Source organism: Drosophila gunungcola, unplaced genomic scaffold (genome assembly GCF_025200985.1).
Source record: "Drosophila gunungcola strain Sukarami unplaced genomic scaffold, Dgunungcola_SK_2 000126F, whole genome shotgun sequence".
Classification (NCBI taxonomy): domain Eukaryota; kingdom Metazoa; phylum Arthropoda; class Insecta; order Diptera; family Drosophilidae; genus Drosophila; species Drosophila gunungcola.
This window is the reverse complement of record NW_026453287.1, coordinates 46540-72998: the sequence shown is the minus strand read 5'-3', so window position 1 is coordinate 72998 and position 26459 is coordinate 46540. Positions and strand designations below refer to the sequence as shown.

The window sequence follows — 26459 nt, the reverse complement described above, 5'->3', positions numbered from 1 at the left end:
CGGTTTGGGTTTTGGATGCAATGATTCAGCAGAAGCAATCTCTTTTTGCAGCTGTCGTGCGACTGATGAATATGAATAGAGCGTTTTCTGTACAGCTTGGTAAAACAAGCTCAGGTAAAAACGATTGGCAATCGAGCAGTTTAGACATCACGAAGATGGGGTGCTCTTACTTGAGCCATTTTAATATGTAGTTATTTATATAAAAACATTTATAAAACACCTAAACCAAGTTATCTAATTCCTTCCTCTTCAAGCTGAAGGAAAAAACAATGTGCTCTAAACAGGGAAAGCCCATTATGGGGCTATTTTATGTTAACTTCCATTGTGTGTGAAGTGAACTTGAGTATCGTATCGCAAAATTAGCAGACTGATAATGGCGAAAGCAACGTTACTGCCGGAATGTGTCGGCCATACCCTACCGATCCAGCAAACACTAACGACGGATCAGATCGCACCACTTGGCGTTGGAAAAGGGTTATTTTTTTTCTCCAGAAGGTTCCAAAAGCTTTTTCACTGCCTCGCAGCTGGTCGGAAATGTAGATGTATTCATTGGGTACCCAGGTATGTTTGTTTATACATATACACCCATCATGTGGAGAAACTAGTTTCGATGGAGGCGCTTGAGTTTGAGATTGAGATCCGACAAAGACACGTCGTCTGATGTGCCGCACACTACACGTAATAGTTGAACCATGGGCAAGGGGAGACTACTAGGTAACTGGAGAGCTCACAGAAACACAAATATATATATATACATATATATAATAACATACAACAGAGTCAAGACCCGCTTTATATGCAAGCCACAAGACAAGGTATCCACGTCGACTAGACGACTCTCGCTTGCACTTAACATTGAAATGCTGCCGGCTGCCATGTAATAAAAATGGATGGTAATGGGGGGTGGTAACAAAACGGGAATTGTGCACTCGGTTACTGTGTCACCAAACGGCTGTTGCTGCACTCGGAGAATATATTGCATATACATATTAATTATTATCAGCTCAAATAGATCAGCAGTTTTAAAAGTGCATTTATAGGCCTTTAATAATGTCGGTATACAATATAGCTTAATGGTTCAGCAATTTAATACTTTTCCATAACAAAATTATAATGTTTTTATCAATTGAAATACAATTCTTTCTTGTTCAAATACTAGCAGAAGTGACTGAATTTTTAAATCTATTTTAAAGACATATTCTAAGGAGTATAAACAAGAAAAAATCGTATAGCTAAAAATGCCTATAAATTCTAAAAGTTTTGTTCTCGACAAGAATTTTCAGAAGCTGATTTTATATATTGTTTTTTTTTTTTATACTGGTGAATCATAAACACTAGTATACAACTGGTAGGTATAATCCCTAAAATTTTAAGCAAATGGGCCATTCGTTATATCACATAAGTATTTATATGGATTATAAAGAACCTAAGGGATGTTTAGATTAAATTTTAGATTTATAGAATCCCATGCCTAATTTCTCTCTGTGTAGCTGTCCCGACGTCACTGTCTCATCGGGGCTTTCTTAGCATTCTGATTCAGTTTATTTCTTATTTCGCAACTGCCAGTCGCAGACGGTGATAAGTACACCGCATATACCTATATTTTTTCCATTTTTTTGTTGTGGGAATGTGTTCTCGGTGCGATAAGCGCAGAAATTTGAGGCGAAAGTCCGCCCGCCACCCCCTGATAAAGAACCACGTGCATGCGTCGTCTTCTCTTCCGTACAATCATTTATTGTGGTGAATTATGGTTCATTACAAAAAAAAAAAGCACACAAAAGAACAATCACTTTCCGCTTAGCTGCTGCAGGTGTTTTTTGTGGGATGGTGGTTGTTGCAGGGAAAGAGGTGCTTCACAGTTTCTTCTCACTACGTTCTAGGGTTAATATGTAGGATATATGTATATATTATATGTATTTGCACAGGCGGGGGGTGTTGCGATTCGAATCCGCTCCTGCTCGCCAGGAGCAGCCCCCGCCGATGGCGGTAGCTTCTCTTTGCTTAGGAGGTGGTCTCGAAGTACTCCTTGGACTTGGTGGGATCGGCCACCATGGTCTTCTTGCCGGGCTTCCAGTTGGCCGGGCAGACCTCGCCGTACTTGTCGGTGTATTGGAAGGCCTGCACGAGGCGCAGGGTCTCCTCCACACTGCGACCCACGGGCAGATCGTTGACAGTGATCTGGCGCAAGTTCTGCTTGTCATCGATGATGAACAGGCCGCGGAAGGGAATGCCAGTCTCTTCGTCCAACACTCCGTAGTCGCGGGCCACCTTCATCGACTTGTCGGCCAGCAGCGGAATGTCCATGCTGCCCAGACCGCCCTGCTTCCTGGCCGTATTGATCCAGGCCAGATGGGTGAACTGACTGTCCGTGGAGCAGCCAATCACCTCGCAGTTGATCTTGCGGAACTCGGCGGCGCTCTCCGAGAAGGCAATGATCTCGGTGGGGCACACGAAGGTGAAGTCCAGCGGATAGAAGAACAGCACCAGGTACTTGCCCTTGTAGTCGCTCAGCTTGATGTCCTTGAACACGCCGTTGACGACGGCGGTGCCGGAGAATTCGGGAGCGGGCTTCTGTAGCTGGGGCATCTGTAAGGGTTCAATAGGGTTTACACATCACAAAAAAGTCGAAAAAGACACTCTAATGGAAAGAGTAATAGCAAATTCATGGTGCTTTGTAAGTTCAACAACTAAAAGTCTCCTTATCTCAAGAACTTGATTAGAAAAATCCCCCGTACCTCCTTGTTAAAATCGAGTTTCCGGCTAACGCTGAATATGCCTATAAAAAATTATTATAATCTTGCCTGTCTAACAAATATATTCATATTGAGTATTGTAAATGATACAAAATATTTAATGTTTACTGTTCTTTATTTATTTTATGAAACATTTACTGTCCTAACTTGCTTTAGTTTTCGTACCACTGGTTCAAACTTGTAATTTATAAATTAAAAAAACTGAATTTTCCTTTCAATTTATTGGAAAAAAAATAATACATTTACAATTATGTAACAGAGAAAATTAAACAATAAAAATTAGTTTTAATGTGTAAAATTTCATTAAAATTCTTAAATATTTAATTATTATAATTTTTCTAATGATATTTTATAGTTATAAAAGTTTGTTAAACATGTAAATATTTATTTTTAAATTTCACGATAAATAAAAGCTGCATTATTTGATCAATCACTGCGGAAATTCTAATAAGACTTTATATTATTTATACAAGACTTCAAAATTTCTCAATTGTAATTTGATTTTGTAGATAGGGCCAACAACAATCGTTTTCAAGTTTAAAAATCAAAAAAGTCAAAGCTAATACCTAACTGGAAGTCTGTATAACTCAACGAACTAATGTGGCAATTACATGAGTTTAAGTGTAATTGCCCTTTTCCAGATATTTCGCCATAAACTAGGGGGATTTGAAGAGAAGAAAAGCTGAACTCTACAAAATGGCTGACGAAGGCATGAAATGGAAGAAACCCGGAATAATAAATTAGTCCAAAAATTCTTGAACTTTCGGCACGTTCGCATAACTTGTGGCCATGTAATAGCTGCGAATTCGTAGCGAATTAATTACAAATCACAAATATTTCTGAATTGCCAAATATTTTCCTCTCAATTTGATTTCCTTTTTCCCCCCCTTTTTTTTGCCGGCTAAGCATGTGTGTGTGTGTGCGACGGACGTGCCAATAAAAAAAAATACTTTGAAAGAGGAAACTATGCTCTCGGTGCGGTGCGAAAACTTGTGAAATAATCTCGAGTCGAATCTGGCGACCAACAACATCATCTATTTTTTTTGCACATCCACAGACAACACATATTAGTGTGTTACAATCTTACGCTCTCCCGCAATTTCTCCCTGACTTTGCCCAGAATTAGCGACCTGTTCATCGTTGAAAGCACTCACTTTTACTTTAGTTCAGTAACTGTTAAACGAATCGGTAATTGCTCGACTTCCGCGTGGGTTATCTCTAGCTGCAGTTCTAGCACAGACCTTTCGGCTCGGGCAAAAATTCGCGAATCAGGGACCGGATCGTGAAACTATAGCTTATAGTATAGCGGCGGAGGAATATCGATGCCATCATCGATGCCAGCGTCGATGTTTTCATAACATCGGTTTCATCGATGTTTGCCGGGGCAACATCGAGGTTTTCCCATCTCTAGCGTTTTGTCAAAATAGATCACAGACACCAACCTTTATTTAAATCTTGAACGAACTCTAGTGGTGACTCGAACCCACTGTTAACACAGATTCTTGGCTGTTATCGATAGCCCAGTTTTTTTTCAATTCAAATCGAACTTGTTTGCTTCAATGGTTTAAATTTTATATCATGAAAATTATATTTACTATATACTTAATTGTTGAGGTCTCAACAAAATTAAGAAACAAAACAAAAAACAGTAAACAGAGCTAATAAAAAAGTAGTATATAAATATTTAGTTAACTAATTCAAAACCTTGTTAAAAATACGACAACAAAACGCTCTATTAATAATGTTACATTTTAGAAAAACCCAAAACATTATATTACTAAAGTATTATAAGGGTGCGTCATTGGAATTGGATTGCAATTAAACTGATGGTACCTATAAATTAATTCCATTTTTTTTTTGAAAATATACACCATTAAGTTCAAACAATAATATATTAGCAAGTATCTCCTGTTACTTATCCCACAGATGAAATAATACAAATAACTTCTGGTTTAACTGAATTTAATAGTGCACAATTAGTAGTATTTAGTAGGTATTCGCATAACCAGTACATTAATGTCTAAAGCTAACTTCTTGTTGCGCATTGGGTGTTCTTATTCACTTTGTGTGGTGTGGTGTTCTCCAAGCTCTAGCTATTCGGATCTCCCGGGGATTCGCCAAAAAAAGTGTATTTTTTGGATAAATAAATGTAAATAAATTACACTACAGAACAGCGGTTGCAGCAGCAGCACATAATGTATACATAAGCTAAACTATATATTTCCTACACGCATATCATATAGTAAAAATACATATGTGTATGTATGCATATTGTGTTTCAGTCTTTGATTTTAAACTTAAGGGGTTAAATGTACGCAAACGGTCGTAAAAAAAAACAAAAAAAAAATATATAGTAGTTAGCTTAGACTAGGAATTTTGGGTAGTAATCGAATCGGGAAGTGGAAGTAGAAGTGGAAGTGGAAATGTCTTTGTTTTGGGGCCCAGCCCCAAAGCCCCCGAAAAACCCACATCAGGGCTTGCCTTCCACCGCCTGATCATCCTCATGTTCCCCGCCGCCAGGAACTGGTGATGGTGCAGTGGGGATGGACGATGCCTCCGCTTCCATGGCCGCCTGCAGCTCCACAAAGATGTCGATGAGATTGTTGATCCCGATGAGATAGCCATCCTCGTGGTTGCCCACCTTCCAGGCGGAGTAGTGATCGATCCGCAGCTGCGGCGGCAGCTCCACCGTCTTGGCGAAGTCGATCAGCCAGATGCTGGCGTGGGTCTGGTCGTGCACGAAGAGCAGGGAGCTGCCGATCACCTCGTGGGTCTGGAAGAACTCCGATACGGCCAAGGTGGCGCGTATTGCTCGCAGACGCTGAATGTAGCGGGGCTGTAAAAAAAAGCGCAAGACAGGGAAATCCCCAAGTTAATATCATTCAACAGTATATGTTTGGTAATTGAATACCCACCAGAATGTGGGGATGACCGCTGAGGAACTCGACAAAGGCCAACTTGATTTGTTCGCGCGACTTCGTCGTTTTGAAATCTTTGGAACTGGTGCCATCGCTCTTCTTGATGCCCTGAAAAAGTAAATTAGTCATTAAGTTAATTATCATTAGTTATCGTAAATGTTTAGTTTGGTAGGGTTATTTTTTAACTAAAATTAAAGTCCTTAAAAGCTCGCATGGAATAAACCCAAGAAAATCCCTTTCTTTTTTATATCGAATAGATTGAGTAAATAAAATCTTGGCAATAAAAAGAGTATCTAAAGAATACAGAGGGCTTGGTTTTTAGTTAAGCTTGTGTGTATTAAGAAAAAACTTATATTTTCTGATTTTCTTCCGAATATATAAAACATAGATAATCCTTAAAACAGTATAATTTTTCTTTTTACTTATTTATTTAAACTAAATGACCTCCCTTGAAGTCAATAAGCTTGAATTTGTATAAACTAGATGCGAAATAAATGCCGAATTGGAATTAATAGTGAAGACAACTAAGACCTTGCAAAAAGTATTAAATGAACACGTCAATTGATTGAGTTTAAACTCTACGAGTTCTTATTGTCGAAACCAGAGTCAATAAAGAACACATTTAATTAAAATAAGAATTAGAATTTAAGATAAACCCACCTCAATGCGGAATCCCAGCGTGGCCGTGCTGGAGATGGTCTCCCGCCAGACCATGTATCGCGGCTTGGTCACCGCCTTGGCCGCGTGCTCCTCGGCGGTGGGGGCGTGGCCGTCGATCTGGATCATCTTGTCGTACATGTCCTTGCGCAGCTTGGGCTTCTCCTTGGCCTTGGACAGCTCCTCCTCCAGATAAGTGCGCACGCCCACCTTGCAGTCCATCACGCACGGCTGCACATAGTCGCTCAGCAGATCCTGCAACTGCAGGTAGACTGATGAAGGAGTCAAAGAAGATGTGGATTAGAATACAATTTAAAAATAAAAATCATTTCAAGGGTCAACCCACGCTAATAACTCGTTGCGCTCGTTGTGAAGTTCTTAGTCGATTGGCGTTCAAAGCTGAACATTTTTATTTTTGATCATTTTTCGCAAAAAAATGTGAAAATTGGCCAAAAAAAAAAATAAAATCAGTCAGACAGTCAAAGATATCGATTCCTAAAGTCCTTAGCTATACAATACAGTTCGATTTTCAATTGTGGATCGGTTTTATGCCAAGTTATGACAAAAAAAAAACGCTTGAAAAAAACTTTTTTTTCGAAAAGTTCTGATTCGAAGAAATGTTTCACCGAAGAAATGTTCGCTAAAAACGGCAGCACTTTGAAAATAATGCAAAAAGTGGCCCAATCAAAGCTGAAAATGTGTGTTTCTGATCCATTTCCTCTAATAAAAAAAAAGGATGTAAGCCCTTACATTTTTTCAATTTTATAAAATCAGAAAGATAGTCTAGGGGATATTCTTATTCATATTATATAGATAATTGGATTAATCATTCCTAACTTACGTTCGCCATCCTCGCTGGTCACCTGGCCCTTGTAAACAGGCACATAAGGCCTGAGGAGATCCTGCATGAGGATCTGGAAGCACTCCTCCTCCTTGGGGCACAACTTCTTGAGTACGGTGCCCGGTTCGGGACCCGCCTTGAAGTTGCCCTGGTGTCCGGCCAGCTGGACCCATGGATAGCGCTGCTTCTTGTACGTTTGGAAGAAGGGCGTCCACTGCACGATGTTGCGGATCTTCCGCCAGCCGGAACTCTGCAAAGATCAGGGGGGTATATCAATTAATCAAGGGGTTCCGAGTTTTTGGTTTCTATATGCCATTAAATATTATATGTTATAAAAACCTTAAAATAGGAATACCAAAAGTCTTTACAAACATATAAAGTTTATAAGTAAATTCAAATGTAGATCCTTTCTAAATGAAAATCCTTATATTTAAGCATTTATAGATAAACTTATAATTGATTTATGTAAATATATAAATTTTTCGGTTTTTTTTTCTATTTTCTTTTGCTATATCTTACAAATCCTATTTCCGTTGCTAAAAACCTATTTTTCTGGTACTAAAATGTTGGCTCAAATTGCTTTTGTAACTAATAAAATTTACTTGTGTATTGGAATCAAAACAGAAAAATAAATTACAAAAGACAGCTGACTAAAGACCCAATTTTTTGCCCTGATTTTTCAGCTGAGCTCTCATTATTTAAGCCATTATTCATATGTAAATACCAGTTAACCAGCTGAAAAATCACGTGGAAATAATTTGTTTGTTCTCTACTAACTAGGTTGTAGCATTAAAAATTAAGACTTTGAAAAACATGGTGTGAATACATTAATTAACTAATTAATTTTATTAAAATATTTTAAATTTAAGCCTCATTAAACTTAAATATAATGCACTTACAATTTTAAATTTTTCACATTATTTGAAATATTTTTATTAATAGATCATGCAATTTAATATCCATGGTATTTATTTATTTGTATCAATTTCAAGTTGAAATTCTCAACAGCCATTCCATTTTTATATCAGAGAACAATCCCAGATACAAACCGTTGTTTTTGTTTGATATTTATATCTAGATATCTGGATATCTGGATATCTAGATATCCTACCTTCTTGGTTGCTGTGGCCTGAGATGAGGAGCCGGATCCGGTTGCCGAGCCGGCCGCCGAGGTGGACACATCCGAGTCCCACTCGGAGCTGAGATCATCGCTGCTGGCGTACCCGTAGTCCCGGGGCATGGGCACCTCCAGCAGCGACTTGGAGTACTGGATATACCCAGGGCAGAGGCTCTGGCCCAGTGGTGAATGCGATCGCCTCGGACCCATTTTTGTGGTGGGTGAGCCGGGTGAACCGGGTGACTCCAGGGGCAGCGAGTATTGCTGCGACAGCTTTCGACCCAAGCCCAAACCCAATCGATTCAGGCCACAGTTGTGAGCCACATGATCGCCCGAATTGGCCGTTATGCTTATGGTGGGCATCGATAGCTTCTTCTCGGCCCGCTGGCGAATTCCGTGGGCTTGGGCAAAGGCTAGGCTGCACTTCCGGGGCTGCATATTATTGCCGGAGAGTTTGCGGCGAAATATCTTCTTCGACGAGGAGGCGCTGGGCATGGCCTCTGACCCTTGACCCTTTTGCGTTTCCGTCTCACTGCCGCCCGAATTGGGTCGCCTTCCGGTATCGCTATCCTCATCGGCCTCATCGGCATCATCACCCATCACGCCGTTCCCATCCTCGCCATCACCATCATCATCATCATCATCGTCTGCAAATTTCAGCTTGGATATCTCCTCGGGTGGAACATCGGGAAAGTGGAGCAGCTTCACGGTGACCTTCTTGCCCGCTTCGTTATAGTACACCTCCTTGGCGCTCATCCTGTCGAAATCCTCGAAGATCCGCACTTGTGGCGAGGGTGGCGGAGTGGGAGGCGTTATGGAACCCTTTGCTTGCGATGCACCACTTCCGTTTGCGGTGCCGTTGCCGTTTCCGGTTGCCAAGGATGGTAATCTCGTTGTCTGGTTCTTTGGCTTCTGATTATTTTGATTGGGATTGAGGGCGCACACGGACATTTTACATGGAATCTGGCCCACGGCACTCGGTTAAGTGCATCAGTGGAAGTTTATAGCCTTAGCGAATTAGCCAACCACCTCTGCAAGTGTGGGTATCAAAAATTGTAGATAGAGATTGTGTTTATAGAAAAGTCGAAGCCAGAGAGTTGCAGAGCTGGGATTGCACTTCGGTTTCTGCTTATTTGCGAACCCGTTCGCGCCTAAAAACCGCATCTGTCTTGTTAACAACCCAAGCGATGGGTCCCCCTATCAACCAAATACCCTTCAATCGAAGGTTGGTAACCTTTAGTTACAGCCTTTAACAAAAATCTGTTCTAACCCCAACACTTTAAACAATCCACTAAAATTGATTGCCTCTAAAACAAAATGAGAGCACTTAATATAAGCTCTCACCCTTAAGATAATAATAATAAAGCAAAATGCTACAAAAAGCTACACAACCATAAAAAAATAAATTGTGAACACCTAATAAATCAAGTAGACATTAAAAAAAAAGGGTTCGAAATGTTTTGTTGTTTTCCAAACGACAAAAATCTATTCCAACAAAAAGTTTTGAGAAGTATTACATTACTTACATGTGAATTAGTTTCAATAGTCATTAAGTATTTTAAATATGGCTTTTGTTTTTGACCTAATAAAGTTTCATATTGTATTTGATGGTACTGTCCAATTTTAAAAATGATGTATTTACAGACCTACAAGCCTAAGAAAAAAGAGTTGTTAAGGAATGTCTAAGCGGAAGAGACTTTTGTGGGGTTTCCAAAATTAATTCAAAGTTCGAATTCTAGAGTTTTTGGAGGGAAAACAATTCGAAATCCCTTTTTGATCAGGGTATTATCGCTTCGTTGCAGCTGGATTTTTGGCCTTTGACTACTTTTTAAGTTGATGTTGTTGCTGCTGCTGCTGCTGCTGCTGTAATGCGCACACATCAATCAAAATTGATTAAATTTAACACATACATATGTATGTGCCATGTAACACAGCCCGCAAAAGTGAAAAAAAAAGAAAAAAATGAAAAAAAGTAAAGACAGACTATAGAAACTAAGTAGGCATTGTCGGAGCGTGTTGGCATCTTGGCAGCTCCATCTGCGGCATCCAACAGCTAGAAGCTGGCAAAATGGGGAAACTGGCGGCAACCGGCAAGCAGCAACACCTAGTAGCAACCAGCAACTAGCAACCAGCCACAAGCAACCACAAGCGAAACCGCCCAGAGTCGGGCAAGGCAATCCAATCCAATCCGAAACCCAAATCGAACAGCACATTATGATAATAATGGAAATGCCAGCGACGCGGCTATCCAGTTACGCCAGTGCACAACAGCAACAGCAACAATATACCTATACCGAATATTCGTATGTACATACAACGCATTAAGGTATATATATACCTACATATACCAACTGATATTTCTTTATAACATTTGACGTCATTTGCAAATGTTGACGCCGTCGTCGCGAGGCGATAACGAAGTAACAACAGCAAGACTAACAAAAAACAATAACAGCAGCAATACGAGCAACAGCAAAGCAACAGCAGCAACAGCAACATCAGCAACATCAGCAGCAACCACATGTCTGAAGAACTTTGGTACTACCCATATCAACAATAGATCGTAACGCTTAGGGTACTACTTAGCGATCGACTACTATATATTTGGCTTATCTAATTCCAACCCAAAGTCAGGGGTTGCCCATGCAAGGGCTTGAATACTAAGTGTATGTAAGTGGGACAAGGGTTTCGAGTGTATCAGTTCTTCCAGAATATTCACTGGTTTGCTAACTACAGGGTATTCTAAACTTAAGGTTGATCAATCAATGTAATGCCGATTAGGTTTTAACTTGAAAGGGGCTTTATGTGGTTCAGTTCCACCAAAGGTTAATAACCTCATACCACATATTTGGTTTAGGATGTATGAGTGGATGTGTTTAAAATCTAGTACTTTAGGTCACTTCAAGATCTTAGCTAGCAAGGGCTCGTACTAAATGAGTACTTCTTGCCGTTAAGGGCACTACCTAATGATGTTGGACTAAATACTTAAGTGATCCAAGTCCAAGTAGAATACAATTTTACTGTCTATGTTTCCTTTTGCTTTTATTTTTACTTTCAATTAAATATTATTTATTATTGTTTGAAAGACAGTGACCAATGCCATTTATAAAACAATATTTCCACTGTTTCCGATTTACTGAAATAGTCTTTTCTTACTGCCTTTATCGAATTTTCTTTCCTTAGTTCCTATTGTATTATTATTATATTTATAGTTTAGCCATTTATGGCGTATGAGTGATATTTCTTTATTTAATGCGACTTTCTACTTGAGTACAGAAAAAGTTATTTATAAGAAGCACCAATCAATTTAATATTGAAACATTTGTTTATAGTATTATTAAAGATTTCCTATATTCCTTGAGTCTGCTATTTACATTTCATTTTTCAAATAGATCCTACTTTTCATCAGTGAGCATTCTTCGTCTTATCTTTCGATATCTTTATATTTCCATCTGGCTGGGCTTGGTTTTGGATTGCGAACCGTTTTAAATACCAATTTGCTTGTTATCTAATAAAAACAATTGTACACTGTTCGATGCCGTCAACACCAGCAACAACTATGAATGGCTATAGTAATGGCAATGGCAACAAAAGCGACAAAAACGATAACGACTCGATATATCGCGCTATCTACTATGCATATAGATACATTAGATCGTGTGTCTGGATGTGAGTTTTGTGGGGGGTACGTAATGGGGTATTGCAACCCCAACTTGGCAACCCTCCCCTAAAATCCACCCACCCCTCTCCCCACTCCCCACTCCCCTCTCTCCTCTAGTCCCCCCTCAAATTAACAGCACCACCCACTCACCAAAAATGGACACTACGCGCTTAATGCGCGCTATTCACATTCACATAACAATTTCTTTCAGTATTTATTTATTTTTTTTCATTATTTAACTACCAAAAGCTTAAAATTAATAAAGTAAACAATTTGCTGTCAACCTCCCTCTCCTCCCTTTATCACCCTCGCTCTTTTCGTTTCTTTGAGTGTGAGTCTCTGTTTCTCTTCTTCAATTCGAGCACTGAAAAATGTTTTTTTAGCTTTCTAAATCGATTTGGAACTGATTTTTAAAAGTTTTATAAGTTTCAATCTAAAAAATATTTATATATTGGCATTACAACTTTTAAAATAAATGTATATTTTTATAATCTCAAGACCAAAACTATATGTTTTCACATTAAAACAAAAATAATTCTCAAATTGTTATTTTGAAAACCCTATATATCCAAGGAATATAGAAAAATAAGTAAAACTAAAAAAAATACCCAATACCGAAGGACCTAAGTATAGAGTTACATTTAAGGAATATATGTATACATTTCCAATAAAAAAAAATTAATGGTAATTCCTGATTTTATTTAACAATTCGTTTTGTGTGCAGGACAAAGCTAAACTTGACATTAAATATGGATCTGCGAATGTTTTTTTTTTTTTCGCTGTGGGCCATTGACGCACAGAATGGATTTTGGTTTCGGGGATTCGGTTTTGGATTCAGATACGGTTTTGGGCCTCGGGATGTGGGTGGTTGGGCGGATGTTATTGAAACGATTAAGCGCCAATTAAAGGGGAGGGTGAGGGGTGATTTAGTTCCATTTTTGGCTACTTAATGAGCTTCAATTGCCGAATTCGCTGTACGTACGCAAATGAACACGATTTCTGAAGGTGCTGGCTCTTCAATTATATAATTCACAATTTATTTTTGGGAAGGGGGAGGTGTTGTTGGGTGTTATTGGGTGGGTGTGGATGTGGGTGTTGCTCCCAAATTGCGTAGCACTCAATTTAAATGGGGTTTATTTGGGCGGGAGGGGGGTCTTGGTTTCTGTTAGGGGCGTTCTCATTGACGTCGTTTATATAGTGTGTAAATGTTTACATAAACCTGAATACTCGGATTTTCGGTGCAAAAGTCAGTTCGCTATTTCAGTCATCTAGTATAAGAGTTCTGTCTGCCGCCTGATGTCTTCCTCAATCTCTCCTCTCTCCCTCACTCCGACTCTCGCTGTCTCTCTCTTTTGAGGGGCTTTGGCGCGTGCTTCAATTAACACAGTTTACAATGACAGCGGCAACACGAAACAGCAGCAACACATTGCAGAGTCTACAACTTGCCACTTGGTTCTTTTGAAATTTGTATTTAAGTTACAATTAGAACACAGTAAAAAAACAGCTGTCACACATGTTATTCGTTTTGATTATTATTGATTCGAGAGTGCCAGTGAAATTAATTGAATTTCATTGGTCTTCAGTTTGTATAACAGTATTATCTTCTTCTTACAAATTTGGTTTTGTATTTAACTTTATGTTTGAGGTGTATATTTTTGATTTATTGGTTAATTATATACCGTAATCTTTAAAATAAATATAAAAATTCGGAAAATAAACACACAAATCATACAGATAACAAATTCTTTGGGTAACTTTATAACAAAATGCTGGCTGGCAATTAATTTTTGTTAAAGCTTTTATATATAGAAAAATGGTCCAAAATCTAACTAATTAAGAATTAAGTTATATAATATAACTTCAGAACAAAATATACACGCAATATGGCAGTTAACTTTTAATTAAGTATGATTATAATTTTTTTGCGATCGTTTGTGTTATCTTCCCTGAGATTTTGTATACTATGATATGTATTATATGGACACACAGTCATTGGCTAAATAAATTTAATTTAAAACGATTAAAAAGATTTTTTTGGACCTGATACACATACTCTTGAGCAATTAACTGTTAATTAAGAACAATTATAAATTTAGTGGAATTTTCCAAGCTTTCTTCGTTTAGGTTTTTTCGGCTTCAAATTGAATTTGAATACAAAAATCAAAAGGCACGCAACCAATCAAAATTAATGTATTAAAAAACTGGCAAAAATTATAATATTTTCTGAATAATATTGCTCTGGGCGGTTGCTGTTTATTATTATTTATTATAATTTTTTTTTGGTTTTCTGTTTCTTTTTTTAGTGTTGTTTTTTTGGTGGGCCGCTTGACGCGGTCTCTGGCATTGGCTTGACACACAGAGAGAAAACACGAACATATATAAAGATATATACAAATAGACGCGGCGAGAGATATGTGGAAGCACACGCGGAAAGTCGGCGCTACGGGCAATAGTACTCTTCCAACAGCAACAGCATTAGCCACAGCAATAGCAACAGCAATAGCAAAAACAATACCAATACCAATGACAAAACCCAGAGACGAAACCCCGAGCCAGCCGCACGCGATCGCAGCAAAAGCTCAACTGGTCGACTCTGCTCTAAAAAGCGGAACCCAAACGAGCCAAACCGAACCGAACTCGCTGAGAGCTCCGCCGGCGATGAGCAGCAGCAGCAACAACACAGCCGCAACAGCACAGCAGCAACAGCAACAGCGCAACAGCAACAACACAGCAGCAACAACAAAGCAGCAGCAGCAACGCATCAGCAACACAGCAGCAACAACACGACAGCAACTGTAACAACACAGCAGCAACAGCAATAGCAGCAACAGCAACACCAGCATTCTGCTTAGTATATCCCTACCAAAATCCTATCAAAATCCAATGAAAATAATCAGTGCTCACAGTGATAACGCAGAGCAGGCGGATTTGGGGTGGCACACTCATAAAAAAATCAATAATTATAGAAAATATCTTTGATATTCAATCGATACTATTTTGATAGATTAATAAATCGCGTTTGGTGAAAAGCTTCCCCAAAGATCCATTTTATGCATATTCAGTCTTATGAAATAAATTATGATATGTTTTTAAGTAACTAGTCTGACATCTAATCCATAATCCATTTCATAAAACAAAGAAAATATACTTAATTCAAATACAAAAAATCTTAAACTAAGAATTATTATTTGAAAATAAAAACAAAAAAAAAATAAAAACAAAAAATTATTACCTGGAAGAGACAGGGTCCCAACCCGGGGAACAAAGCTCATTAGTTGGCCTAGACTCACCCGCGATGACGTAGTTAAATGAAGCCATGACGTCAATGATAATAAGATCCTAAGCAGCAGCGGAAAATGCCGTTACGATATGGTCAAATTTCCCTAATGTAACACAGCAAAATAAACACTTGCAATCAGTTCTCTGTGATTATGATCTTAGGGATCAGTGCACAGAGAAAAACTTTTAGTCATAATCTGTTCAATAGTTTTGTAAGTGGAAAAAGTTAAAAATACAAATGATCAACATTCTAAAAATGTTACAGTTTAATTTAAAATTATTATGGTTAAGATATTTAAATTCACTGAGTAGATAACGAAACACTCTTAAATTTCAGTTAAATTTATTTAGCTCCTACAAATTGTGTGTTATTGTTTCTTTAAAATATTATAAACACAGCCTAATATTGTGTTTACCCTACAATGTCTGGGTATTGTTATACGAATAAGTGCATATCATTGTTTGTTTATGGGAACATGGGAAGCTGGATTTGTAAATCAGCGTACATGAGCTTAGGGTAAACAAATAAATTCACAAGAGAGAAAGAGATATACAATGAAAATAAAGAGCCACATCGAAAAAAAGCACAGGGAAAGAGAAAAGACTTTCTTAAGATCGCCACCAAGATCCTTATTAAATATGACTCACAAATCACTTTCTCCAAGAGAAAGTTTTTAGGGCCATTAAATACAGAAATCACTATATTTATCAAAATCGCATAAGCAGTAGGGATGCGATCTTCTTGCGAGTTATAGTTTTGGCTAAGCTTCCTGGGAAGCAAAAATCTGGTGAGATCGCTCTCTTCCGAAATCTCAAGGCCTCCGCCCACTCAGCCCACCTTCCCCGCCTCCTCTTCGATTTCGCTTATCAGTTGAACGATCTCATTTTCACACGATCCACGCTTTACGCATGAGCAGCTTCTCTTCTTTGTCTCCCTCGCTCTCGTTCGCTATCGCAGATGCTAGTGACGTCAATGGGACCGGTCCAACAGTCCAAGTCAGTGCTGTAGTTCTAGCCAAATTATAGCCACAAAACAGCTATTTTTAAGAGCAGTGTTCAAAAGTTGGAATGTCATAACTCCTTGTATTCGTCATTAAATTTCCAATCGATTGGCACTCACAGCTAGAAAATTTAATTTTTGGCGAATTTAAAGAAAAACTATGATGTAATGTAAAGTCTCTCGGAAGTCTCTAAGTCGATTTTTATGTTGCAGGCAAAAGTCTCACAAGACTAAACTAAATTTAATGCTGATATTCGTTTTTTTGGGGGTCAAGGCTTGATCCAGGGCTCGTCAGGAAATACTAATAGCAAATTTTAAAATCTATTATTCGTTCAGGTATCTCTAAATTTTAACCAGTAAATTCTACCATCACTAATTGAGCACGAGTACACAGCGAAGAGTTTTGTTATAGCGGAGACAAGCTCCCTAGGTAAAGCTTTTCAAAAAGACAACAATAAAGCTCAAAAAACGATCGAGAAATGGAATCAATAAGTTTTAATTTGCAAAAGCGTGTTTATTTGTACACCTCACGTTTATGGAAACGGTTTTCTACAATTTTGTACCCTCTTGCTAACTATCTAATTAGTAATAACTGAAGATTTGTTAATTTTCTCGGAACAGTTAAGATTGCCTTTTAATTTGGAATTTTGGGGCAAATTCCGAAAATTATTAATGAGTCTGGCCATTTCCAAAATGACTTAACACAAAGTTGCCCAAACTAAAAACTATAACTAAAATTATTTGATTATAATTTTATTCTACTACAAAGGGCATCTAGTTCATTTGCCCAAAATTTAACATACGTATTTGTAACCTATTAAGATATAATTATTTAATTATTTCCATTATATTCCTGTGATAACACAGTACAAATTCAATTAAGCGTTGGTTAAAATCATGAATAGATTTAGCTTTGTTAAAAAATAATTATATATGTAAAACCCTTATTGATTACAATTATCTTACTAAATATTTACTTCTTACTAACTTATTCCCTATTATTTGTTCCTATTAAATATTCTTATAAAATATTCTCATATTCTCATATTAAAGTGCACAAAGTAATTAAACTTTTCTTATTAAATATTCTCTTATTATTGCCATTTTGTTGTACGTGCTCAAAATACATATGCACAATATGATCCCATAGCTAAAGCTGAATCTTACGTGGCTTACCTTCTTCTTGGCCGCCTCGGCGGCACTGATTACGTAAAGATCGACGATGCCCAAGAGGCAGTCGTCGCAGCGGCAGACGTCCTCGCCGAAGGCCAGCGAGCCCAGGCTGCTGGTAGAGTCCAAGGAGTCGGTGCGTCGCAGGCGGCTGACCACGCCCATGCCCAGGCCCAATCCGAGACCCAAGGCTAATGGCAGGGGTATGCCACTGCCACTGCCGCTGACGCTGCCACTGCCACTGCCACCCACTGTGGGCGGATTGGGTGATGTGGGCGAGGGCGTGGCCGAGCCGGGGGAAGCGAACGGAGATGGCGGGGCGGGGGCGGCAGAGGTAGCGGTAGCGGTAGCGGTAGCGGTAGCACCGCTCGCAGCGGTAGCCGCTTCAATTTTGCGGGCCAGCAGCTGCTCCATGAGCGTCCGCGGACGCGACGAGGAGGGGAACAGGGCCATGCCCGCCAGACGATTGCCACCCACACCCACACCCACTCCCGCTTCCGCTCCTTCCGCCGCTCCCCCCTCTGCCCCTCCTCCTGGTCCTCCGTCCACCTCCGCTGGCGACAAGTTCCTTGCCTAAGTCTTTTGTTTTCCGTTTGCCCTCTAGCAACACGTTATAATATCCCAGATTGAGATTCCGGCTATTTATTTTAACTAAGCGACAGTTGAAACATACCTGCAAAGATAAAGGAGAGAAAATTTTTCTTTTTAAATATGTTTTAACACAAAATTATATTTAATAAATAACAACACCACTTTTGGCGGCTAAGAAATATAAATTTAATGGTTTTTTTTCCATTCCATTTTTAACTAATTCAAGTCTTGTATTGGTTTTAGTGACCTGTATTTGAATACATAGTTCTAAAACTCAAAATCAAATATATAAAGCTATTCTAACTGTTTTTGGTCAACATTTTCAATAATTGGGCATGATTAAACAAGCTATATTAAGTTTTTAAAAATATATAATGTATGTTATTAATATGTTTTTGAAAAACTTAAGCTTTTATAAGAAATATTTAATCAAATTGAATCCAAACAAAATATAAATCAATTTAAACATTTTTGGTTGACGTTTTCAATATCAATATGGAATATATGTTATTTTATTTTTGGACTACCTTTCATTTATGGACCACAACAGATTAATTTAATTGATTGAACCATTCCCAATAAGCCATAGACGGCCATACACATTCATCTTTACAACCTCTAACAATTTTCACAATTTAAATTAATGGCTCTCATCTGTTTAAGCTTGAGAGTTGGTTGAGCTAACTAAGATCTATTCCAATATGTTCGCTTTAACTTCTATTAGCCATTTTCCAATTCAATTAAATCACTCCAATCTCTTTCAGCTGGCATGTCCAGTATCAATATTTGCATGAGATAACTTATAAATCCGCTAAATTAGATTAATCAACGAGATCTTTTTCGGCCAAAATGACCGGTATCAATGTGGAATATTCAATTCCACCAATTCAATGTCCACACCCCAGACAATCTTATCTCCGCGTGGCTTCTTTGGACATTCGCAATTCAAAAATTTATGGACCACAATTTGTTGTGTGTCGGCGCTTATCTGAGTGGATCAATGGTTGGGGCTGGGGCTATATGACATATCCATTTCCATATCCATATCCAATATCCAAAATGGATAAAGACTTGCAAAAGGAAAAGAGATCTGGGGTTGTGGGGCGTTAGAAGTGGCATTCGCTTAATCGCAGTGCTGATAAAAGTTTCTTGTTAATTAACATGAAAGTGCAGCAGACACGGTCGAGATTTTTATTTTGTTTTTTCTTCAAAACGGAAAATTGAAACCTGCCGAGCGGGGAAAAACTGGCTCGCAAACTCCTTAGCCAGCCAGTTTTCCAGTCATCATCGGCATCATATCGCCGCATTTATGCGCACATAAAAGTTAAATAATAGATCCAAAAGATACTTTTTGCAGCGAACCGAGCAACTCCGACTCCAGATCCTACTGCAGCAACTCCAATTGCAGTTCCGACCAGTTGTTGTTAGCCAAATGATTTATAAGCAGCTCTGGTATTTGTTGTTGGCTCACTCTGGCCGTTGTTATACCCTGACCATAAATCCAAAATGGGTACTACAACTTAATAGCCGTCTATATTTATTCTCTAAATAAACATAGAGTGTAAGCATAAATGACCAGGTGAAGAGGAGACATCTAAATTGATAGAAAACATTCTCTAATTGGCCTTTCTCACATTGATAGAATTATTATCCTTTAAAAACGTGTATTTTTTATAACAATATTATAATAATTATTACGCACTTTCACTCAAAAATGGTCAAAATAAACGAAAACAAAATTTTTAATCAGCTATGACTTGATTTGTGTTCTTTATTCATTGCTTTTAACACTTGCCATCGAATAAATGAATGAATAACTAAGTTGAATAATAATAGTTGTCATTCAAAATGTTTAACTATACAAACACACTGTGACCCCGTAAATATAAAAAAAAAAAATAACCTGACTAACACAAAGGTAATGTCTGACAAATTTATGAAATAAAATAATAAGCGAACCAGAAAAAAGATATAATAATATATAAACTTTACGACTCCCCCAAACAAAGATGTTCAGGAATTAATAAAATTTAAAATCCTTGTTAATCAATTTTAAATTCTATAGACAGGAAATAATAAAATTTTAAAACATTGTTAATCAGTTTGTATTATTTAAAATAACTTCCTTCAGATACATTTTACTTAATATACACCATTACTGAAGTACAAACAAATATAAAAAGGAAATAGGGGTTAAAAATTTAAAGAAAAGACTATATGATACAGTTAATATTTGAAATTATCAGCTTGATCGTTTTGATAAAATCTTTAATAAATCTGTTTGAATACCAAAATGAAATTTTAAGATCAATATGGAATTTTCTTATTATTATAATTAATATATTTAATTTTAGAATAATAAAAGACAAGTTATAATACCAGTTGAATTTTAAAAAATATTAATTGAATGACGTGATCCCTTTTAAATATATATATTTTTTTGGGGGTTGTAGTTAATAAACAAAATTATATAAACAACAATCCCATTTCTCATTAAACAACAGATAAAAAGACTAAAATAAATAATTGTAACCATTATGAAATGAAATGGAAATGATTAGAATATTGTTAATAGCTTATTTAGCAATGTTTTTCGATATCATACGATCCCGAGCGCAATAGAGCAAACCCAGTTCGTCTTGTTTGTTATTAGCCATTTCGTCCGCCAATTTCCCGCCACACAACCGCGTTGGCTTCGCTATAGTTTTTCCAGCTTTTCCAGCCAAAAGCCAACAAACAGAAACGCAAACACCCCCCTCAAGTGTTGTGTTGTTGTGTGTTGTGTGTTGTGTGGCGTTGTGTTGTATTGCTTAAGCCAACTGTCTTGTACTTTTATGGGCGCTCGTCTTATCAATAATTTATGTCAGATTATACCGTTATGTCACAATAAATTAAAGTTGGCAACTTATTTTCCAGACTCCAGACTCCAAACTCCACACACACGCTCGGCTTGTATTTGGCTTTTAAATTTTTTATTATGGCCAAATCTGTCAGTTTAGTGGCACATTTGGAAAAGTGCCTCAGACTTGGGGCTCCTCTCCAACGATATTTACTGGCTGATCCAGTTGAGATCAGCGGTACATCTTTGGCCACTTTATATATGTATATATATATCTTGATATATATTTATATTCCGCCGTTGGCGTGCGGTGGCAAATTTCACTGTCACGCCTCGTTTTCAATTAACTTGTTGGCGGTCCGCCGTAGCGGCCATAAATCAAAGTTAGTAGACTTGTGGGCCCCCCCTTCTTCTCTAGTACATTTTCTCTATCCTCAGCCACGCTTTGATTTATGAAGATCGCTTCATTTGGCTGCCGCTTGCATGTCAAAGTTTATCGAATTCTGATTAATGCCTTTGTCGGCGCCTCACAGGCTTCACTGTACACTGCACACTGCACACTGTCCATAAAAGCAGTGAGGCAAACTGCAACTGCAACTGTGCAACTGTGCAACTGCTGTTTATGGTAGTTGCATGTCAGGCCCCTAGGGTCAGTTTATAAAATATAGTATATCTGGCAGATGGATAAACCAGTGTTGTGCTGCACACTCACTGCTGCTGGGAATCCTCAAATCCTCAACTCCACCTCCGCGGAACAAAACAAAAAAATGGGAAACACTAGGTAAATGGAAACCGAACAGAAATAGTTTTCACGAGGCTTGGTTGGTTTTTTTTGTCGATTTTTACGGAACGTATGGTATGGAGAGTATATATGGTGTCGTATTGGAACGAATCGGAGCGGCGATCGGCCGCTTGTTGACTTTGGAACGGCACTCGGGCAACTGAGGCATCGCCGTTACAGCGGCCACAAGCAAAGCTACCCAACTAACAGCCACAACCGATGGCTACCGCAAACGAAGTTGAAAACCGAAGTGATCGGCGTCGAAAACGATCGTCTGAGGTGGGAAATCGATGGGTTGGGAGCTTTGAGGTTGGTGAAACGTTTGGTCAGCGTTTGGGGAAAGACGAACAAACCCCATAGAGAACTATCCTTAATCCTGGCCACACCGTCACTCCGAATCCCCAGACGTAATCGACACATAAATCAGGCGGCGACACAACCGACAACATGATGGAATAATGACGCTGATTGAAACATGTAAAACCCCAGCGACAAACGTCAAGCGCCCAAGGTCCCAGAGAACCCAAAACCCTTGCCCGGTTCCCCCTGCCAATTCTTTCATACACTTAAAAAAAAGGTGCTTCCCTGTGAAGTCAGCAACATAAAAGGCTTGAATTGCAACTTGAAGACTAGCGCTTTATCTTTATAAAAGATACTTAGATTTGTATGCATTTTCGAATGTTTCCATGAGAAAAAACTTTTTTTAATTTGAAATCAACGTTATGATTTTTTATTAATTTTTTCCAATTTAATACGGAAGACAGATCATGTAGTTGTACGACTCTACTTATAAGCTATAGAAAGAGTAAACAGAGACTATAATATATTTCTTTATAAGGCCGTAAATATTTCCTTCACTGAGATGCAAACTTTTGACTAACATTATAATACAGGCTTGTATATATACAATACTTATGCCCAATAAATATAAATGAAATGATTTTACATTGGTTATAATTTGTTCTGAGTGTAGGGCTCAGCTCAAAGTCTTTGGCTGAAAAACCAAACTCGGACTCCTTGTCGCCGATCCTCTGACAAGGCGACTAATTGCGGCGGCAAATTGCCGCTGGCATTTGATTTGCATAATGCAAATTGCCGGCGTCTCTAATCGGTAGCGCTCCATCTTCGACGCCCAGCGGTATCACCCCTCCTCGATTCATGTATCTTGGCTTTATGACGAGAGCGGCGGCTGTCACAATATTTGTGTGCTATTAATTGACCACTTGACGCCCCCCCCAGCCACACCCGCAATTAAAGGGGGGCGGAGGGGGGCTAACTAAGTGTTTTATGGAGTCGCACTGATGGCTTGAACCGATAAGCAGGCAGACGGAGTACCCAATTCCAATACAATCCAAGTCCCAATCATAGCCTGTCATATAAAGTGGAGTCTCGAGTGGAGTTGAAAAGCCGCAAAGATGCAAAGATACATACGGAATGAGGCAGGGACTCCGAATAGAAATGGCTTTTGATCCGATTTATGTAAGAAACTTGAGAAAAAACAAAAAATAGCAAATGAATTTTCTAAATTATTTGTTTATATGAAGAAATGTCAACACAAAAAATTTTTATTTACTTTGGCTCACTTTTAAGTTAATATTTCAAACAAAGCCTGGAGTAAATGTAACATTTTAAATTAAAGAGAAATGGTCATTGTTTAATAACAAACATTGCCAATAAATGAAATTAAAATTTGTATAATTATAATACAAATTATATTATATATATAACTTGTTTTCAACGAGACGATTAATTGGTATGAAAACAGTAAGCGGTTTGAACAACTCAAGGTCAAGATTTGAAATTAAGCCAAACACACAAAGCTTTAACATAGCATTTTTATATAAAATGTATTTTGTTTTTTAATTTACTCGACTAGTTTTAAGGTTTAAACTTTAAAGTGATTTAAATGTTTTTTATGTTTTAGTGTTATAATTATTGTCTTACAGTGTAGCCATAATCGAATTTACCGCTTCACCGCCTCCCTTTGATCAAACAGACCTATCCAATTTCTTTATCTGTTATTCGGTTATCTCCACTGTGGCCATCTAATATTAAAAGGCGATATCTATTGCCTTGCACAAGTGCTCTTGTTTCGCCTTATCAGCAATTTCGAGAACATGCCAGCATATTTGGGGTGCGTCTTTTGGAGGTCTTACTGTACTAGATGATTCGGTAACGAAATGTGAATAGACCTTCAGGTATTTGCTAATTTCTTTATTGCCATGTCAATTCACTGAAATGCCATGGAAAAATTCAAAATATCTATTTTTGGCACATTTATTATACTTTATCTATACACTTGTGGGTTGAATTCATTTATTTGATTTGTATGATTACAGTGACATTTAAATTTGTATATTTTTAAAGCCACTTGGTAAATTATTATATCTGAATACAAAGACATTTTTGTACATTCTGTTGATATGGGAGAAAATCGATTGCAGCTTTCCAGGGAAATGTTTTGTTAACTATATCTGATTTTGTATAATTTTATTTTCCATGTGCCAGTCGTTTACTCGCTGCTAATTTACTGCAGCTGCAATTAACTGGAATCGAATAAAGCAAACATTTTTGGTTTGTTTTGGCGATTACGGCTTTTATATGAAAAACAAAACCAGGAAATTCTGGTTATTGCCGAACCACATCAGTTTAAGAACCAAGAAGAGCTATAAACGGAACCCAGCAGTCGAGTGTAATTTAAAACCCATCCCATATGTTGCATGTTGCATGTTGCTGGTGGCGCGTGTGTTTCGGGTGCCATCGCTTGGCGACATGCGACTACAACTACGTAACCTTTAAGGGGGTCTGAAAAAAGAGGGTTGGGGCTCTGAAAAGAGGAAGGCAGGTGGCAGAAAGGGGTTAAGGAGGGGCATGGGGAACTGCCTGCACTTACAGGAATGACAAATATGCTGGCACGCAAGCTCCATTGCACAGAGAAAAACTAGATCATTTTGAAAGACAAAATTTCAGTTCAAAGGTTTTTATAATATGCTTTCTCCAAAACAGATTTCTTTACTTCTTGCATTGCCTGAATAAAATCAGCAAAATTATAATATTGACCTTTCAGAAAATCAGATTTCTTTTTGAAAATAAAAACTATCTAAGACTTTTCTTTTGTGTAGATTGCTGATTCCACAAGATCGGCAACTCGAATTCAATTCAGTGGAAATTGCAAACGCGATAAAACAAAACCAGCCGTGGAATCAGAGGACCAGCTGAAAAACAAAACAAAAAGCTGAAGCCAACAAACAAACAACTTCGACAAGAGCAAATGACGCAAATTGCGCACACCCGAGAATCGGAGCCGGACTCCAAAGGGTCTCCGATCTGGGATTTGGGATCGGACCTTGCAAAACCGCTTCTTGATAGTAATAAGAAAAAACTATTTTATCAAAATACTCTAAGTAGAGAAGTACATAGACTGTTTAAATGTCAGCTCACTTTCTAGTATGTACTTTAATCCATGTTTTCTCCACAGTTGAACTTTTCGATTAACATGATAAATTATTCGATTTTTTTTACTTTTATTTTTATTTTTGAAGCAAGTCAAACTATGGACTTTTCCAAATTAACCGATCAATCAGTGGCACAATTGACTTTAATTACCGATTATTTCACTAGCAAACACACTAATAGACAAAAACAGATACATAATGACAAAGTTTAATGATTTTCGGGTGACAATAATTACTGATTTTTCCGATAACCGACATTCTATTGAACTATATAATAATCGAAATTCTATGCGATGATGGAAACGAGCCATTAATTAAAAAAACAATTGTAAAGGAATCCAAAATAAATATGCAGATTTCACAAAATGGTGATATAATTCGAAAGGAAATTGTAAGCTAAATTGCCTTTATTTTAAATTCTACACTACAAGCGATAAAAGATAAAATATTTTTGTGGTTATAAAATTACCTTTCGATAATTTCGACAGCCAACACCCTACTTTGTTTAATATAATGATGACTAATTATTATAAACATTAAAAAGCAATAATGTTGTATAAAATAAAATTTACTATCGATGATGACTCATTTTTATAAAGACAAAGCTCCTCAAAGTTCAATAAACTCTTGATGTACTTCAAATTCGTGTTCTAGAGATAAAAAAATAAGCGTAATAAAAGTGAATTGACCTTAATTACTTATTTTTCAATAGTAAATAAAACTATACAATAGTGATTGTATAATGTGATTTTCAGAAAAGGTATCCCTAGCCGGAGGGGGGTGCGGAAAAGGGCATGGTTGCATGGCTGGGAGAAAGGGGGGATACTGAGGCTTGCGGCAATATAATTTACTTGCGGCGATCTTTGCCGCGATCGCTGATGGGCGACAGCTGCTGACGTCAACGGAAGTTGTCGCTTGCGCGAAGGTCAACGGATTGTACCACAAAAAAAAAAGTTCTCCCAGATCCGACTTACTGTACAAGGGGAAGGGAATGGGGTGCTGCAAGGGGGCAGATCTCGCCGCTAAATCGATTTCTCACACAATTAGTGGGCGTCATAATTCCCATTCCCATTCCAATACCCATTCCCATTCCCATTCCAATTCCTCTGACGAATTCCCATTTTTCCTCCAACCCGATACGCGATGTGTTGATTAGATATGACATGGGAATGGGTTTTGAACTGGCACTGGCTGGCGGGCTGTTCGGACTGTGACGGATGTGCACGACCCACAGAGACCATAAAGGCTATTAAAAAACAACAAAACAAAACAACACCACACGATCCAATCATAATGGCAAATGCCGTTGAACGTCAAGAAAAGATCAGCTACGCTTCCCCACACTACAAAACGGTGATATCAATTCGAATGTGACTAACCATTTTTATGATATCTCA

The 26459-nt window shown here is 38.0% G+C and overlaps 2 protein-coding genes across 6 annotated transcripts in view; both read right to left on the bottom strand.

Moving 5' to 3' along the window:
- Positions 1 to 1708: 1708 nt before the first annotated feature.
- Positions 1709 to 4068, bottom strand: LOC128265488 (peroxiredoxin 1). The gene is made up of 2 exons (XM_053001523.1): positions 3908 to 4068; positions 1709 to 2586 (listed from the first exon to the last, which is right to left on the bottom strand). Exon 2 carries the CDS (start codon positions 2584 to 2586, stop codon positions 2002 to 2004), a length of 585 nt encoding a protein of 194 aa, XP_052857483.1. The 5' UTR covers positions 3908 to 4068; the 3' UTR covers positions 1709 to 2001.
- Positions 4069 to 4698: 630 nt separating this feature from the next.
- The window catches only part of LOC128265474 (inositol-trisphosphate 3-kinase A), a 30721-nt gene continuing 8960 nt past the window's right edge, over positions 4699 to 26459 (bottom strand). The window contains exons 1-6 of one of the 5 annotated variants that reach the window (XM_053001504.1): positions 21539 to 21792; positions 17403 to 18069; positions 7170 to 7419; positions 6332 to 6600; positions 5669 to 5779; positions 4699 to 5589 (exon numbers count right to left, since the gene is read on the bottom strand). In XM_053001504.1, coding sequence (XP_052857464.1) covers positions 5224 to 5589; positions 5669 to 5779; positions 6332 to 6600; positions 7170 to 7419; positions 17403 to 17849 — 1443 coding nt within the window. In that variant the 5' untranslated portion in view covers positions 17850 to 18069; positions 21539 to 21792 and the 3' untranslated portion in view covers positions 4699 to 5223. Of the gene's footprint in view, positions 5590 to 5668; positions 5780 to 6331; positions 6601 to 7169; positions 7420 to 8280; positions 9747 to 14462; positions 14600 to 17402; positions 18070 to 21538; positions 21793 to 26459 lie in introns of those variants that run through there. The other 4 variants (XM_053001501.1, XM_053001503.1, XM_053001502.1 and 1 more) reach the window with 4 other exon arrangements.

Bases quoted from the DNA above. Each gene is read 5' to 3' on its own strand.
- LOC128265488 (XM_053001523.1), bottom strand. From the start codon at position 2,586: ATGCCCCAGCTACAGAAGCCCGCTCCCGAATTCTCCGGCACCGCCGTC.